The sequence below is a fragment of the Choloepus didactylus genome, chromosome 5, assembly GCF_015220235.1.
Source record: "Choloepus didactylus isolate mChoDid1 chromosome 5, mChoDid1.pri, whole genome shotgun sequence".
Taxonomy (NCBI): domain Eukaryota; kingdom Metazoa; phylum Chordata; class Mammalia; order Pilosa; family Megalonychidae; genus Choloepus; species Choloepus didactylus.
Genome location: NC_051311.1, coordinates 93,654,889 through 93,673,593, shown reverse-complemented (window position 1 = coordinate 93,673,593; position 18,705 = coordinate 93,654,889). Strand labels below are relative to the sequence as shown.

General features: G+C 39.9%; 1 protein-coding gene across 1 annotated transcript in view; it reads left to right on the top strand.

Moving 5' to 3' along the window:
- MAGI2 (membrane associated guanylate kinase, WW and PDZ domain containing 2) overlaps positions 1-18,705 on the top strand; it is a 1,506,415-nt gene that overhangs the window by 1,339,472 nt on the left and 148,238 nt on the right. The window contains 4 exon segments of the mRNA XM_037836511.1: positions 439-530; positions 9,000-9,192; positions 15,668-15,807; positions 15,810-15,918. Of these exon segments, the coding sequence (XP_037692439.1) occupies positions 439-530; positions 9,000-9,192; positions 15,668-15,807; positions 15,810-15,918 (534 nt within the window).

Here is an 18,705-nt window from a genome sequence, read left to right as displayed (position 1 = left end):
TATTAAGAATTTACTAGGTGTTTCAGGATTTTGCCATCTGTTTTCTCAGATTTCTGAAACATTCATTCTAGGCAGTGTAAATATCACCAAAGTGACAGCGAATCTTGAAGGCAATCCGAATGCCCTTAGAAAAATAAAGAATTATAAAGGAATCAATTCAATTCACCCCAAATTTTTTCACACACAAAATCTGCATCCTCTCTCTGCCTATGGTGACAAGCTAGCAGTGCCCTTGGCTATTATTCCAGGGAATACCTAATTTTGGAGCAACTAGTTTTTTGTATATATGTATATATTTTATCCTCTATGCTCTCCGCCAATTATAACGGTGCTCTCATTAATCAGTCCAGAAAATTAATTTATCATTGTGTTGTTCAGTTCCTCAAGGGGTGGAGAGGAGGCAGAAATCATTACTCAATGGATTCTTATTTTTTCCAGGTCCAGATTATAAGGAGTTGGATGTTCACCTTCGGAGGATGGAGTCTGGATTTGGCTTCAGAATCCTCGGGGGAGATGAGCCTGGACAGCCTGTAAGTTCAATTCCTTTATTTCCACATTTTGGACTCTATTGTGTGTGTAAGCATTAGGGAAAATATCATTCATTATGACAACTAAAAAGTTATCTTTCAAGACTTGCATCAAAAAATTTAAAGTTTATCTATTTGTTTATTTGCTATTCTCCTTAAAAGGATCTTTCATCATGCCAATTTCTCCATAAACAACAGCTCATTATAAATTAATGCACATTGCATTAACAAAGGGACATTACTCTTTCTTAAAATGGATTGGATTCCTCTTGAGTACTTTAAGTATTTAGTTGTACTGGACCCCTGGTCTTTCTGGGCAGTAGCTCACAGGTAGACATGTCGTATGGCAGAAAATCCAGGGGAAGAGGTGACTTCGAACAGTAGATTTATGTATGTTTTCAACCAAAATAGCAAGGAAGAGAGAAAAAGGGATAAACAGAAGTAAAATCAAGCTGACTGCCAGATTTGAATTAAGGAATTACCATGAGCAGATGTTCATGAAGTCAACTTCAACTAGCACAATATTGGGAATTTTGGAAGTGCTCTGGAGAAAGTTTTTTTTTCATAACTGTTATGCATCAGAGTGAAAGTATAAAATAACAATATTAGTATACAGAAAGCACACCAAGCTGGATTTATGAGAATGTATTAACATATCATAATTTAACAAACGAAAGGAAGCCGTAACAATTAAAACTGTCCCAAAGTAAAGCAGATTGCTTTAGTAAGCGGTGAGTTCCTTAATGGTAGAAATATTCTAGCAGAGAGTCAAAGAGGACCTGACAAGAACCCCAGAGGAGCTCCCTCTTCCAGGCGAGAGCAGTCAGAGGAGATGATTGATGAGAATCCATTTACAGAAAACTCCGAGAGGCTGACCACAAGACACCAGGGAGGAGGGCATGCCAGGAGAAAGACAATTCCTAATTCCTGGGAGCCAGAATGTTACTAATTCCCCCAGCCAACAGAGAAGATGTGAAAGTACATATGCCAAGGAGGATTGGCTGGATTTTCCTAATAGTGCTTTGTGAGGGAGGAGAATGCTGAGGTAAAATATAGGGCTCAGGTAAGTTCAGGCTTGAAATTTATTCAGAGACTAAATTAATGACATTATATCGAAGGCAGAAGAAGCAAATCTTGGTTTCATTTTTATTCCCTTCACCGGATTTACCCCCTCTCCATTTGTCACCTGATTCTGAGTTTACTAGGAATTTTCAGTCACCTTGTCAACTCCTCAGCCTCACTCCTCTCTATAACTCATTCTTATTATATAGATACAGAGGTAGATATGGATATAGAGGTAGAGGTAGATGTAGATGCAGAAAAAGGTAGATATAGATGAGATATAGGTATAGATATAAATAACAGAAAATATTATCAAGTCCCTTCATGTATGTAAACATTTAACACACGGATTTATTTCCAAACCCTCCTGGCCTCCACAAGGCTTTTGTCTGACTTGGGTTTCCTTCAGGATTGCTCTTTAATATGTTCATATGTCCGTCTATTTGGTTTCCTCAGCAGGATTTTAAATTCCTTCAAGGAAGAGACTTTGTCTTCTCCTTTGTATGCCCCATAAATGAAAAGAGTGCCACAGATATTTAAAAGATCCACATTAATGAAAAGAAATGATAAAGGACCCAAAATAAAATACTACTATAGGTTGACCATTATAGCATTTTGTGGGTACTTGGCACTAGCTTAGACTTTTGCAGCACACTTAAGAGTAAATCCTTATAGAATCCAATGCATTTATACTAACATAGTGCCTCAGACTTGCCAAATTAAAAGCTTTTCTCCAGAAAAACAAGGTCCCTGTTTGTTCCAGAATGTACTGGCTTGCATCTTTTTTCCCTCTATCATCTGTGAGCTCCTTGAGAGCAAGGACCATGTTTTTATGGTGTTTATGTCTTCTAAGCCTAACACAGAGCCTGATACAATAAATAGTTGTTAAATAGAATTGAAGAAAAGAGAGTACTCAATGCCAAACCAAAACTGTCTTCTGAACTTCTCAGAACACATAATGAACTGGAGTTTGTATTTTCTGGGGCTTCTAAATTTTACAGGCTTTGTAAGAATTCAAATGGCCTAGTCTAGAAGCAGAGATGCTTTCCTGGGCAGCCCCACAACATGCTTGTTTAACTCTCCAGTGTTCTAAAATTGTTGAGTACCAAATAATTTCATGTTTTTAAAAATTCAGATGCCCATCTTCTTTTGAAAAAGAGAAAGATCTATCAACATTGAGCTTGACTTCCTCCATGGCAACAACTGGCTGGAGCTAAGCAGTGGGCCCTTATAGACTGAGCATGGCTGCCTCTCATTGCCACAATTCCCCAGATTCCCTTATGCTTGTGTTACTCATTCAGGTTGCTACTTTTGAGACCCCTCAGAGCAATGGATAGAAAGAAATTGAAAGGTGAGTATTTTGCACCAAAGGAGACTTCAACCAGCCAAATTATCTTTATAGGCCCTAAGCACTGAAAACAGTATCAGTTCTCTTTGCCTATATATAAATAAAAATAGAAGAAGATTAAAATATAAAGTAAATTTGAGAAGCAGCAAAGTTCAGATTCTTCCCATGAGGCTTACTTCAATACGATCTTTAAAATATGAAATTCTTCATTTATTGGACCCCTACACTCACACTTTGCCGACTTTGGGAGTTAGCCAGCACCCCAGTACACCAGCACATTCAATAAATATTAAAGATACTTAATATTCACCCTATGAAGTGGAATTACACAGCTTAGTTTCAGAGAGGGCATAGCCTTGGCTGGCGCGGGAAAGGAGAGGTGTTGCTGGATTTTGTCTGGCACAAAAGCAATACAGTCATTACCAAAATGGAACAGTTATTGTCCAAGATGAAGCTCAGGGGTGTGACGGAAAACCCCTGTCATCACCCAGCCTCTGGATGGATTTCTGCCTGGTTAGTATACAGGTTCCCCGGTTCCCAAGCCTTCTAAATATTGTTTTTCCATTCCTGAGTCCTTTCTCCCCTCTGGTGGGCAGGCATCAAGTATTTATAATAAGCCTCCTCAGATTACATGGATTGCTGGTTATCCTTATTGTGTTTGTTTAGATTTATTCTAGTTTATTTCTTCTTTTGAATGATTTAAGACATACTCATGCTGCAAGTTACAATTGTGACATTTATACCATAAAGTAGGAGCCTAAATCTCCCTAAAGCAAGCAGAGCCAAAAAATAATGAGCCATGAAGACCAGAATATTGCGTCTCAGAAAGACCATGTAGGGGAGAATAAATCTACTGTAAAGATCTCCCATAAGCCTTTTTTTCCTGCTTTCCTGCATTGTAACTCCAGGGATAATATACAAACAAAATGTGCTAGCCTCATTTAATTGCTGATGTGCTGCAAAGGGAGAGGTATGTGAGGTGACTTGGTCCCTAGCCACAGGAGGGCTCGTAAGTTGCATCAAATAGGTTTCTGCAACCATATATATGAAATGGTATTGACATCTCAGGGTGTGCGTTAAACATGACAACATGGCTTTCGGCAAATAATGAACAGCAGGTCTCCTGCTTAAATAAAGCGTATGGGCATTTTTCCTGCGAGAGGAAATACTTTTCACAGTTAAATAACAATAGAAATAGAAAGAAATGAAAAATTGCCAGAAAGGAACAAAAATGGGATTTCCAGCTGCGAACTGAAAGAGATGGGAAGACATCAAGATGGAAAGATTGTGAAAGCAGTGCAGTGGAGAAAGGCCTGTCTGTAGAAAACCTGTTCAAAGAGAGAAATAATGATAGACAGACTCCTTGGCAGAGGAACCCAGTGCAGACTTGTGGAGGAGTTTCAGAAGGAAAGAGCCTGAAATCTGCTTGCCACGTTGTCAAGTTGTCCCAGGCTATAAATATTACAGAGAAGAGCCAGGAGAATTAGACTAACATAAAGTGGTGCAGGAAAGAATTAAAAGAATTAAAACGCCCAGAAAGGTGACTGGTTTTGTTTGGTTAGTGTTAGATTCTTTTTAGTGTTAGTTTTTTCCCCTAGCTTACTGAGATATCAGTCATCTGAATGTGAATTGCTGTTTTTTTCACATCAAATGCTCTGGCTTGTTCCTTGCCACTATAGCCTATGAGATAAAGAAGAGTTGGATCATTGCTTTGCTTCATTTGCTTTTAGAGAAGGCAATTGGAAGGATAAGGACATGGATCCTAGTGGAGTAGTATTTCTTGATTTGTTTTGTCATGAAGTTCTTCCTTTAGGTCCAAAGCAATGGGGACAGAATAGAGCTCCTGCAAGAGCCTCAAGAAAAGAAGACTAAAGAGTGGGACAGAAGGATGAGCTGAGGCTGAAGAACCCATGGAGGCCAGAGGAGGTGATGACTGGGGCAACACCAACGTTGGCTGAGAAAGCTCAGTGTCCCATGTGGGTGGGGGTCAGCCAGACCAGAAGGGGTTATGAAGCCTGATGAGTCAGGGAGCCCAGGCCGAGTACCCAGTAACGGGGAGCCCTTGGTTGACCTGGATCGTGACCAGTGAGACTATCAGACCAAGTGGAATTACTCAGAGCTTGCTATTCAAAATGTGATGTAAGGGCCAGCAGCATGCAGCATCTCCTGGAAGATGTTAAAGATACAGAATCTCAGGCTCCACTCCAGACCTCCCAAATCAGACTCTCTGGCAGCACATCCAGAACTCTGTGCTTTAACAAGCTCACCAAGTGATTCTTATGCACCTTCAAGTTTGAGAACAGCTGACTTAGATGGTCAGAAATCCTGAGACAAGTTTCAAAGAGATTAAGTGAACATGAGAATGTACACATTGGGAAGCCAATATAAAATACAGCACAGGAAAGAAGCATAGGTTATCCAGTCCCTGCAGTTAGAGTGGCAAAAAGGAAATAAACCAATGGAATGTGTCAAGTGTACAAAGCATATTCTAATTAAAGAAAAAAACGTTGCGAATTTTTTCCTCAATAGAGAGACACAGATAGCTGTAATGTAAATGCATGTAGGTGCAAAGTGAAGAGATGACCAAAGGATAATGAGCAACAGTAACAGGAGAGCAGAAAGCAGTGATGGGGTAAGTGGTCACCCTCTTTGCAGCAAATGCAGGAGTTCCTGATGGATGGAGAAAAAAAAAAAAACTAATGCAGTGTAGCTAATGGATACACATCTCTAATGCCTACCCCAGTGCACCATGCATAGTTCAATTAAAGTTTGCTTAATAATGTTGTCAACCTTTTCTGAAAAAAAGGTAAAGGACAGCTTATATAATGAAATTATATATTTTATATATTAATATATAATAAATTATATTGACGTGTTATTGAATGTACTGTTTATTTAGAAATAAATATGCGGTAGATTGAATCATGTATTTCAGTTTAGACTTATTGTTAGTCTTGATCCATGTTCATGTGTGTGAACCCATTGTAGATGGGATCTAATTGAAGATGTTATTTTATTTAAGGTGTGGTCCAACTGTATGATGGTGGACCTTAGTCTGGATTACTGGAGTCCTTTATAAGCAGCAGAAATTCAGACATAGTCAAAGAAACTCACAGGAAAGAGCTGGAACCCAAAAGTCGACAGAACCCAGAAGAGAAAGGAGAGTGGCCATGCAATGTGAGGCAGAGATAGAAGCCAAGGAACCCCAAGGATCACCGACAGCCAGCACCAGAATGTTTCAGTCTTGGGGAGAAAACATTGCCTTGTTGATGCCTCAATTTTGGACTTACCTATCCTCAAAACCATGAGCCAATAAATTCCCATTGTTTGAGCCAAACCATTGTGTGATATTTGTCATAGCATTATGGCAAACTAAAACAAAATATGTAAGATTTAATAGAAAAAACTAGTTTGAAGATTAAAGCCTCAAGTTTGAAAAACTGTGTCCAATGAACTTCAGCCTTTGCTCGAATGTCTCCTTCTCGATGAGACCTATTCCAAACATTCAAACACCACCACCACCTCTGCCTTATGACTGACACCCCCCACCTTGCTCTGTTTTTGCCAAAGTGCATGCCTTTTAACGTACAATATGATGTGTACATTTATTGCATTGATTACTGGATGACCACAAGAATGAAAGCTCTGTGAGAGCAGAGATTTTTGGCCCATATTCACTGATAGATTCCTAGTACCAACAAGAGTCTCTGAGGTACAATGAATATTTGTTGAATAAATGAATTAGTGAGGAGACTAAATATCAAAGCGATAGGGAAGAAAAGCAGATGTTTAACTGTGATCTTCCTTTTAATAGATGATTTTCAACTCCTAGCACAGAAGATAACTTTGAGGGTACCTGTATATTGTTGTTGTTTTCCTATAGCAAGAGATGAACAGGAATTTTCCAGTGTGAAATTTCACTTTTATTATGTTTGGAAAGGGCCCAGTTCCATCTCTGGCTCTCTCAGTTTGTATCCTCTATTTTTTTGGTTCACTTATTATCAGAATCAGAACTATACCTTAAAGTTGATAATTAACCAGTCACGAAGTTCATTCACAAGCCATTTCTTTTTCTCTATAACTAGCTGCAAACTTGTAATCTACAGATTACAAGAGATCAAAAGATGGGAGCATTGTCTTTGGGCTAACATAGCTAAAGGCAACTATTTATGGGGCAGTGGAGAAAAATAAACATTCATTTTACCAGGCTTTTGCACAAAACACTTACCAAATTTTTGAAGTGTTCCATAGTGGGTTGAGCCTTTTGAAAAATAGATTGGAAGATCTTTAGAACAAAACTCACATATACAGGTTGTCATGACAATAAAGAGAAAAATGGAGACTGTCACAGGCATGCACGATTCCTGGACTGTAGCAAACGGGTGTAGAGGGATGCTGGGTGCAGTCATTCTAAGACAAGAAATTTGAAGCCTTTCCTACAATAGCAATAATGAATCACTCATCAGAACACTAATCAACACAGAAGCAGATCTATTCCCCCATCCCACTCTGCACCCAGCAATAAGGGGAAAGCAGTTGTAGCGTGGGGAATTTTCGCTGCTGTGGATAGAGAGCTTCTCAGTGGTCCAAGGCTGTGAAGTCCTCAGAAAAAGAAAAAAAGAACTCTTCAGGCTCTAGCTCTGCATATACCCAAGGAGCACCAGACATTCCGATCCGGTTGCCATTTTGACAGACCACACCGAGCACTGTGACCCAGGAAGAAGGGACCACGCTGCTGCCAAACCTGAAGACGTGCAAGCCTGCAAGTCATGGTGGAGCAACTCTGCAAATTAGCTAGAATCCACGGATCTGGAATTTGGAAGAAATTACTGTGCCTGGAAGAAATCAGCCAGTGGGCAAGGAATCTTTTTAGGAAGATTTAAAATAAAAACTTAAGTAATGTCTCTGCAATATTATCAGGCTAATGGGAAACACTGTCCTCTTGATGCTGTGTCCTTAAGCCACTTGCCAAAGCAAAAGGAGACCTATTGTCCATGAGTTGAAAAGATTGTAGGTTAAACAGCAAAACTAAAATATTTAGTACTATTGTCTCCTCTCAGGTAGCAAATAGCTCTGCTAATGGACACTAAATTGAGTGCTTTTAATGGAAAGTGGGAAACCTTATATTTTGGCTTTTATTATAGTCCCTGATTCAGGGAATGATAACTGGTAACAATACTCAAATTTACCATTTTATCTCCTCATTTCCTGGTATGGTATCCATCGTAACCACCTAAACAGCAGAAGTATTTCAGGGGATGGGCAGATCTGAGAACTTCTTTTACAAAGGAACGTGCTCTGAGGAAATACTCAAAGGAATGGAGCAAAAATCTGGAGAAGGTTTGATTGAAATATTTTCAGTCAGTCAGTCAACTGATCACAAAAAGCCAGCTATGAGTTTTGTTTTTGTTTTGTTTTGTTTTGTTTTCTCCTTGCCTCCAGTCTTTCAAAGCAAATACTTTGAACATTTACCACAGTTCAGAAACGTGAGGCAGCTATTTTCCCCTTGGCATTTTTTGAGCACTTATTTTATGCCATGAACAAAGTTTAATGCTTCACATGTTATTTCATTTAGTTATTCCCTACAAGTCTAAGAAGTAAGTCCTGATATTATTTTCCCCAGATTACAGATGAAGAAACTGAAATTGAGAAAGAAGCCTTGCCCAGGGAAGGTTCCATATAATAAGAACTGGATCATAGATTCAATCCTGAGCTTGTTTCAATTAGGAGCTCATATGTGGCCAATCAGCATCAGATTGTATTTTGGGTTAGAATTTTCTAACTTATGAACCAGGAAGCAAGTGTCACCCAAATTTCATGGCAATCAGCAGCAAGTTCAAAACACTTATTTCTCTAAAAGGATTTAGGAACCTGGGATAATTGGAAGGGTATCTTGTCCTATCCAACTTCTCATTTTTCAGTTTTCAAATACATGCTCAGGTTTGGGTCAAAGAATTTAATGTGGGCATAAAATCTTCCACCAAGTTTATGTAAAGAGAAAAAGGAGAAGAAACGAAAGGATTTGAAATGTGGATTTCCTTTCCTTTTCACCGCTTCTCTAGATTTTGATCGGAGCCGTCATTGCCATGGGCTCAGCCGACAGAGATGGCCGCCTGCACCCAGGAGATGAGCTCGTCTACGTCGACGGGATACCAGTGGCTGGCGAGACCCACCGCTACGTCATCGACCTCATGCACCACGCAGCCCGTAACGGGCAGGTCAACCTCACTGTGAGAAGAAAGGTGCTATGTGGAGGTATGTAACTGGAGCCAGCAGCAAGGATGAGGGTTAGAAGGTGAGATGCTTTTGTGAGACGTGATAAGGTCACTTGAAACAAAATTTTAAATCAATTATCTGTCCTATGGAGAGAAAACACCCTAGATATCCAGTAGGTAACTATGATTTTGAAAGTGCCAATTTTCACCCCATTAGTATAAAAATCCAGTGTTTGAGGCCTACATTTTAAATATAGTCATTAAAATTTGCTAGCAAAGCCTGGGGCGAATTTAAGATATGTATGCTCTTTGCTCTTTGGTAGATGGTAGGTGTAAGAAGAACATTATAGTGGTGAAAAGCATGTCTTTTGAAAATGTTCCTTATTGTGTTTACAAACCAAGAATCACAGCATTTTGATATCATAATAAGGCAGCCGGGATGGAAAATTAGCATTCATTGTAGAGCTGTATAAAAGGTAACAATAAAATTGGTATCCTGATAGAGAAAATATAGCTGTACCTCACTTGGAGAAAAAACAATTCTTACAGCACCAAACTTATGAAACAGATAAATTAGAAGTAATTATTCCCTTTACAACCATTTTCTCTGCTTCATAAAAGAACCCACCAAAGACATACCTTTTAAAGTCCAACCTCATATTCATAATATGATTCAATTTGTCTCCCTCTGCCATCACAACCCTCCAGAAAAGATTCCTATTTTTAAGGAATATGTGTGTTACAAACATCACAGGATTTATTACAATCTGAGGTTTCAATAATGTTGGGATAATAGTCTTTCCTTGGAACTGCCGTGCTTTGTGAGTCACAAAGAGCAGCAGCACTGAAGAGGTCCTGCTTATGTCCTCTGCCCCAGTGCCCTGCTGGCCTCTTCTCAGCCCCACGACTGCCCCTCCTGAGAGCATTAGCAATGCAAGCACCCTTGTGGTACAGATGAGGAAACTGAAGCCCAGAAGTTCAGTAGCTTGCCCAGTAGTCCGCAGTGAGCCAGTGACAACGTGGGCACTGGACTCTCTGGCCAGTGCTTATGTCTTTGTGCCACTTAACCCCCCTCCCCAATCTATGGCCAACCCTACCCCCAGTGAATTCAAAAACATTAAACCAACCTGGAGTGAATGCCATTCCCCGAAACGAGGAGTCTTCTGCCTGTGCTAAGATAACGTTTGAATAAAAAGAAAGAGTCATCATCAGCTCATCACAGGCTATGAATGACTGGAGAGGATGAGGTTTATCAGATGAACTAAAAATCCTTTTATTTTTGAGTTCTCTGGAAAGTAGTCTTTGAGCAAGGGCAATCATTTAAAAGGGCAAGTCAAAAGAACTGTCAGCCCTCACCAGTTGTAACTGCTATATATCTTGTGTAGTCTGGAGGTTTTGCTAAGAGGTGCCGTTTGTCTTCAGAAATTCATGGGTATACCACTTGACCCAAAGAAGTAAAATACCTTAAATTATGCCTTATCCTTGGGCAAGATGCCAGAAGGAAGACAGTGCTTGCTTGGTTAACATTTAACTGTCTTTCTCTCCCTACAGAGTGATTTTTAATAGAAAAAAGTATGCTGTGCTATATGGTCTGTAACCCAAAGATAAATTTAAAAGATACCTGATTTATAGGGAAATATACTGCATAGTGCAAAAACAGTGCATCGATATAATTTCATGTCCCCTGTCACCAGCTGATTATTGCAAATTATATTTTGCTCTAACCAACCCAAGCTGTTAGAGTATATGCCAATGACTGCAAAAATGTATTCTTATAATTTGTGAACCACGTGACTTCTGTGAAGATGCTCTTTACTGCTGTTCTTACCAACTTGACTCAGTTAGGCTTTCAAGTGCATTTCGAGTGCATTTACTTTTTGAAAATGTATTGCTGCAAACTGCTCATTCACACCAGGAGAGTTTTCAAATTACTTCAACCCACTCTTCCTTGAAAGTTTCATCAGTATTGAGAATGAGTACGTTCAGCAAGGGATACTTTGTTAGCAAAGAAAATGCCTAGAAACTGAATGGAAATGGTAAAATAGGCATGGGAAGACCTTCCTTCCTAGCTGCCTTTTCTCCAACAATGAGAGAGACAACTTACACATGACTCTGACAGTGGAGATGCCTTTTCAAGGATTGTTATCATGAGGATTATAACTCTTTCCTAAGCAAAGGCGGTGGGAGGTGGGATAGTTCAAAGGGGAGAGAGCAGTCATTTTGTGGAGAGGCAGAAGATCAGCAGGAAGAGGAGTAGCATCGCCGCCTTCCTGCACAAAGGAGCTGGGAAGAAAGGAGGTTCTAGGGAGTACACCCTTCAGCCTCATTCCAGCTTCAGCTTGTGCAAATGCCTTGCCCAGCCTCAGAAGACGGACAGTACCAAGAGGGCAACCATGTAAAAGGGCAGGTCTGTGTCTGCTGATTCTCAATATACTGTACTTTGCAATGCTCAAGAAAAAGAACGCATCCATTATAGGAGATACAGACAGATTATTTATATTAGGTAAAAATTAAAATAAACAACACAAAAACCTGCCCCAAATATTGAAATATAAAATATTTGCACACTGAAGATACAAAAGCGTAATTTTCAGTTAGACACAAGCAAGCTAGCTCCTCAAAAATCAGAAATTGTGGGGTAAGGGAGAAAATATCCAGCAAAGCATCCAATTTCATTTACCAGATAATAGCAGCACAGATCTTGTGTCTTAAACTAGCTGCGAGTGATGTCTTTCTTATCTATGGTACCATCTCCAATATTTAGTTGTTTCTTCCCCAAGGATATTAGGAGAGTGGCTTTAATCATTACACCAAAAGTATAAATATTTACGTCTTCAGTAGCTCAGCTTTGAGACATTCAACCTAAATAAATTATTTTGAATACATACCATTCCTCTGAGAAGGTGTCTCTGAGGAATTTCCTAAAGTGGAAATCTGTAATTAATGTGAAAGGAAGTTTTATGACTTGATCAAATCATATAGAGTCAGTCTTAAAGTTTCTAGCATCTTTTCTCTAACACCTAGCAAAATCTAATTGTCTGCCTAATGCCAAGAACAGGGATGTTGTCTTGGCAACCGGGTGAAAAGTTTAGTCAGTATTTAGGGTGCTGGCACACTCCCTGGTTACTACACTTGCTCTCCATTCCAAATGCATTTCCTTGTTCTTTGTCTACAAGCATAATGTCAGCCATTTACTTAAGTTGTCTGCCTTGATGAGTATGAAACTGGAGTGCACAGACTCAAATGCCCACAGGCAGGCCAGCCCCTAACATGGTCAGGGCCACGGCCTGTGGTCCACCCCCCTCTCCCTCAGGAATCACGAGGTACCCTGTGCACGTGCGTGCAGACACCCCAGCCCACACATCCAAGCTCGATCAAAACACATACCTGCAAATAGCCACCCCTGGGCTACGCTTCAAGCAAGATATGCCCGTGTATTGCACGGTCAGTTCCTGGGGGACCGTCCTGAGAAGAGGCCTGGGCACACCGTGGAAGTAGCGTGTCCATTGGGGCACAGCATCCTGGAGTCCTGATACAGAGAGTGTGGTCTAGAAAGAAAAAAAGGCTTCAGTTTGACAAGTCCCTTTGACCCTCCGGATTCCTCACTCTATGGATACATGAGTAAGTAAATGAGTAAACCAGGTTATTTTCCAGAGACACTGGGGAATAGTAGGCACTCTGGCGATCTGCAAAGCACATACCCAGTTAAAGGAGCAGTCGTTACCAAGCTCTGGGCTGATTGTTGCCAAAGTTTTCAAGAGAAGCTGGAAATCCATATTTCTGTAAAACCTCCTTATTTATAAACATTGGCAGTTAGTCTTTACAGTTATTAAATTCTCTAGGCCATCACTGTACAAGAATAATAAATGGGTCTGCAAACCTGGAGCAGCTACTGGCCAGTGGTTGGCTGTTCTGGTCTAAGTCAGCTCACCTGGAGGTCATGGTCCATGGCTCTCACCTTCCCAAAGGGAGATCATCTCCCAGTCACCACAGTATATTCCAGCATGAATGGCAGGGACAAAACGGAAGCTTAGCTTAAAAACTAATTATTTGGCTTGAGTAGATACTAAGTGACTGAATTCTGGGCATCCATTTGCATGTAATCTGAAAGAATAATTCAGGAATCCTGGAAGTGAGTGAATTTTAAAAGTACTTGACATTTTAATCATTTATGATATTTTACTGTATTCATCTAAAATAACATCAGCAATTGTTGATGCTCTACACCAGGAAGGGTTTTTGGAGAGAAGACAGTCTCATTTGGATCTATCGCTGGCTGTGTAGAAAGGTGATGTGGAGTCCATTTTATCCCTCAAAGTCAATCATGCCACCAATTTTCAAGTGTTGGGGACTCAAGGAAGCCCAGGGAGAACTTAGAAGAGTTCCTAACACCCTGATTGTTAAAGTGCTTGTTTTGCTAAAGATAAAGAAATTTGTTTTAGAGGTTGAAAGAGAAATCCAAAAGCAATAGAAAAGTATTCTATTTATTGTTTGACTCTTTCACTTACCCAGGGACCACTCATGTTGGCTTAGTCAATGGTTTTCTTTTTCACTCTAGAACCTGTGACATAGCCACTCCGAGCCATTTACTGCAAAGACAGATAATTTTTCTTTGTTGTTGCTTTTCTGACAACCAGAGCTGCCAACCCCCTAAAATATGGCCGCCAGAAAATGAGATCTCTCGTCACTGCCTACGACATTTAGTTACTGATTTGGTCCAATAACTCAGGGAAATTTTCAATTTAATTTTGCGGCATAATAATTGTTTGTTTTCTTCTTCCTGACTATCTCTAATCACTTTATTTCCAACTTTTACAAGGACAGATAAAGGACATGTACTTTACCAAGACAATAACAGTTTGTCTTTGGATGATGTTTTCCATGGGGGGGGGGGTATATTTTAAAGGCAGAAGTTTTAAGTTCTGGTTAAAAAGAAGGAAAAGGCTGTGACTTTGATATTTAGTTCTTTTATGACCTCAGTACATTTTTTTACAGAAGAAAAGCATCCATTTTTTTTTTTTTTTTACTGAAACCTGATTAACCAAACCTTAAAGAAAATCAAATTTACCAAATGATAATAAGCAGCAGCCTGTGTCTTACTCATTCTGTAATTACAAGCAAGAAATGAATACATTCTTGTAAGATCTTTTTCTTTTTCAGTCTGGGTATGTGAATAAATGCAGCTCATTCTTCTTTAGGCATCTGTGTAACAAAATATCTCTTGGAGTCTCTTTTCTTTCTCACCCGGCTTTTTCATTTCAGGATAGAATTGCAGATTATGAAGGGAAGAGCCTTCATTGGAACTTTTGCTAATTACTTTTAGCTTATCATAGGAGACACCTTCCAGAGTTCTAAATAGGAGCCCATATCTAGACACCCAACAATGAAATCATTAGTTGTGATTACTTTCCATAATATTATTCATTTGTTCCATAAACATCTTCAAGTACACTAATCAAGTTGCAAAATAGAGATGAAACAGTCCTATTTCTAATTACAGTATTCTAGGTGACTGTCTCATTTCTTTTAATCAGAGTGCCCTTTCCTGGTATTAAATTAAAATGACAAAATTCTTTCTGGATGGCCGATCGATTTTCATTTCAAAAACTAGCTTTCTTAACTTCCAACTTTCTAACATTTCTCCCAGTAAATTTGCTTTCTTTCTACAGGAGTATTGGTGTGGTTTATCTGCTAACTAATAATGAATGTATTTTGCAATAATAATGGAGTATAAATGAGCAACCACCTCTAATACCTCCTTAGAGATTCAAAATTGTAATTTGTTAGTCTGACATCATTTGGTCCTAGAGTGAGCAAACTACTTTTAAGAAGTAAATTTGCCACCTACATGGTGATTTAACACTTTGAGGCTAGTGAAGTATTATAAAATTAAATAGAACCATGGCTCTTTAGAAAAATTATGATAGGTCACCTTACATGGACACCCCTGGGCTATCAGGACCCCAGTTAGAATACATTTATAGCAGCATTCTCAAAATTTGGCTTTGCAGCTTGATCCAGATTCCTGAATCCAGTCTCTCTCAGACCTACTGAAAAAACTTTCATGGGTGAGCCTTGAGATATATATTTTTTACAAGTTCTTTTAGTGATTCTCATGTACAGTATCATTTAGAATACGTCCACCTGTTTGTGATCTTTTACGATCAATTATTATTTTGCAATTAAGAAACTCAATATCTCAAACTAGGCATTGCCTAGGCGGGGGGGGGGGGGGGGGCAGGTTTGCAGTCTAAACAATCAGAAGATAAAAACAAGTGGCAGCACAGAAGAAGCTGACAAGGGGTTTGACCTGTCTGCTCTGAAGGTTGGAACTCGACCAAAATCTAGGGGCCTTGAAAGCTAAGTTTGTAATGTTCCAAGTGCTCTCCAGATCCAGAGGATATAGAAGCCAGTTGGGTAATAATGCGAGCGTCTGGTCAGTGTTTAGTACGTAGTCGGCATTCACATAGACCCTTGTTAAATAACTGAGTGTCTGTATATTCTGTGTATTCCAGGAGAGCCCTGCCCAGAGAACGGGAGGAGTCCAGGTTCTGTATCAACCCACCACAGCTCTCCCCGCAGTGACTACGCAACCTACACCAACAGCAACCACGCTGCCCCCAGCAGCAATGCCTCCCCCGCTGAAGGCTTCACCCTCGCACAGCCTGCAGGACCAGTGATGTGGTTATTCACCGCAAAGAGAATGAAGGCTTTGGCTTTGTCATCATCAGCTCCCTCAACAGGCCTGAGTCCGGCTCCACGATAAGTAAGTCACCATTTTCCCTGCATTTGAATAAAGGGTCTTTGTTTTAACTTGTTCTGGTGATAGGGATACTAGACAAGTAGACCAGAGGACTGTTGTGGGCATCCTCTGTAGCCTGAAAGCTGCAGGCTGTGAGCACAAATTAGGCTTAGCAATGATTAGCCAAATATTGCTGACCATCAGCTCAGGAAGATTGAAAGACCACAACCAACCCCTCTTCGTGACCCCCATTCCTACCTCCCACAAAAACTCTTCATTGCTTTCTGAGCTGGAAACAAAATAAAAGAGTGATGTGATAGTGTTGGTTTCAGGATAGGGGACCTCCTTTTTGTGGATTGTTCAGGTAATGCATCTTGGAGGAAGTAATTTTTGATTGAGAGCTATTCAATAAGATGAAATCAGACATGCATAGAATTTTGAAGAAAAGCAGTCCAGGTAGAAGACTTAAGGTGAAAAGGAGCTCACCATTCAAGAAATTTACAGAAGCCAAGGACAGCCATGGTGCAGAGAGCAAGGGATGGCAGAGAGCAAGGGATAGTCAACACATGGGACTAGGCAGGAGACAGCTGGGGCAGGCTTCACGTGCCATGGTAAAGGAGTTTGGACTGAAGTCCAATTCCGTGGGAACCACTGCGAGTTTTAAGCAGAAGACTGAAATCGGTCTTGTGTTATTTAAAGATCACCCAGCTGCTTGTGGAAAATGAAATCTGAGAGGGAAGCAAAAGTGGAAGCATGAGACACTTAGGAGATCATTAAAAAACGGTGTTGGCCCAAAGATGCCAGTGCCTTCCTCTAGGCTGGTCAATTGAAGAGGGGGAGAAACAGATGAATTCAACTTCTGAGGTTCCTTCCAACTCATTTTTCTTGTTGAAGTGAATTAGGCGCCCCCCCCCCAAAAAAAATTGTGAATGGCAACACCAGAATAGAGAACATTAAGAGAAAAAAATAACAATTGCACCTATGTTGTAGCCTTAAAATTCTTATAATTTGGGGGGACTGTGGGTGGTTTTCAAACAGTGTTCCAGAAATCAAGTTCTTCAGAATGAATAAGAGCTGTTTATGATAAAGGTAATACCATAAAAAGACCATCAAAACTAAGTGGAGGGAATTGCCCATTCCACTTTAGCTTTGACAAATTTAAGAGTGAAAACTATAGAAGCATTATACTTCAGCAAATATGTGCAGGAGTGAAATTATATACATTTGAAAGTACAATATCATTTCTCTTTTTCTTCATGAGAAACTGAAGAATAAATCCAGTGTTTAAGGATAGACTCGAAGCAGGATTCTGTCAGTACATTGAACTCACCAAGATTAAAAGGACACAAGACTAAAGATGTTCATGAATTATATAAACAGCCTTCCAATAATTTACACTTGAGGAAAACGTTCACAGAGAGCTTTTGTAGCTATTCCAGTCATTCAAATTGTTTATTGGGGCAGGATACCTAAAGGACTGGAAAAAAAATAAAAAGTGCACTCCACAATGAAAGTGTTAAGCATGTATTTAAGGTCTCAGTTTTATGCAAAGTGTGAGAGCTGTATTTCTAAATGCATAGGAGAAAATTTGTGTGTGCGTGCACTTACTGCATAAAGCAACAAATATTCTTTTGCAAATAAATCCGTACCTAGGTAGATTTGGGAATAAAAGGTTGCAAATGCTTAGAATTAACGTGATTTTTTTCTTCCTACCAAAAAACATTAGTTGACCTCAAAAGAATAATTCTAACCGCTTTCAAAATGGTATTATTTTTATATCACCCTGGAGAGTAGAAATATATTCCAGATTTCATAATGCTTCATGACTTCTTTCTCTACATATTTATTTGTTTTCCATTTAAGGAGTTTGAAATGCAGGTTACCCCATGCTATTACATCAGCTATTACAGTGATGCTATGTCATGTTTACGTTATATAATTTGCAACATGCACCTAAAAGATTCCTGGAGCTGCTGCTTTCTCATACTTAACTTCTATAATAAGTTTGAACTCTAATTTTGAAGAGGAATGCTTAATGCCTCATGCATGTTAAAGAACCATCCTTGTGCCACATACCACCCTCAAAAATATCAAGAGTTCTTGGGGTCTCTGAGACTGGGAAAGTGTGATCCTAGCAGGTGTTCAGGAGTTGCAGGGCTTGCGTCATTGTTTTTCTCTTCCTCACCCTATGCCCAGCATATTAACATATTCTCAGTTATTTTCATAGCTACTGAAACCTTTTCTTTGGCAGAAAAAGCGTCATTAAAAAACCGTGTTGGTCTAAAGATGCCAGTGCCTTCCTCTAGGCAAAGGATCCTGTCCTCTGATAGGATCACCATCACATTTAGTCCTAGGAGTGGCATGATCAGCAGCTTGAGGTCTACAATTATACTGCCTGGATTTGAAACCTGGTGCCATCAGCTATTCACCATGTGACTTTTAGAAAGTTACCTCTTTTGGCCTCAGTTTCCTTGGCTGTAAAACGAAGATAATCTTAATCTTTAGGTCATAGGGTTGCTATGAGTGTTAAATGAATTAATACACAGAAGTGCTTAGAACAGCCCTGGCTCACAGTAGGCACTAAATATGTCCCTATTGTTGCTATCTAGACCACCATCCCTGCCAGGAATTATCCATCCACGCCGTCAGCTCATTCTTCTTGGTTAGCTCAGAGTTCACCCCAGCAGTCAGATCAACCAGCCATTGGTCAGGCCGACCAACTCTCTCAGGACAGCTAAATCCAGGCAGCAAATGAGCATATCTCTGAGGACCAGCTCTCTTTCCCATTTGCTGACCTTCTGAGAGCTCAGT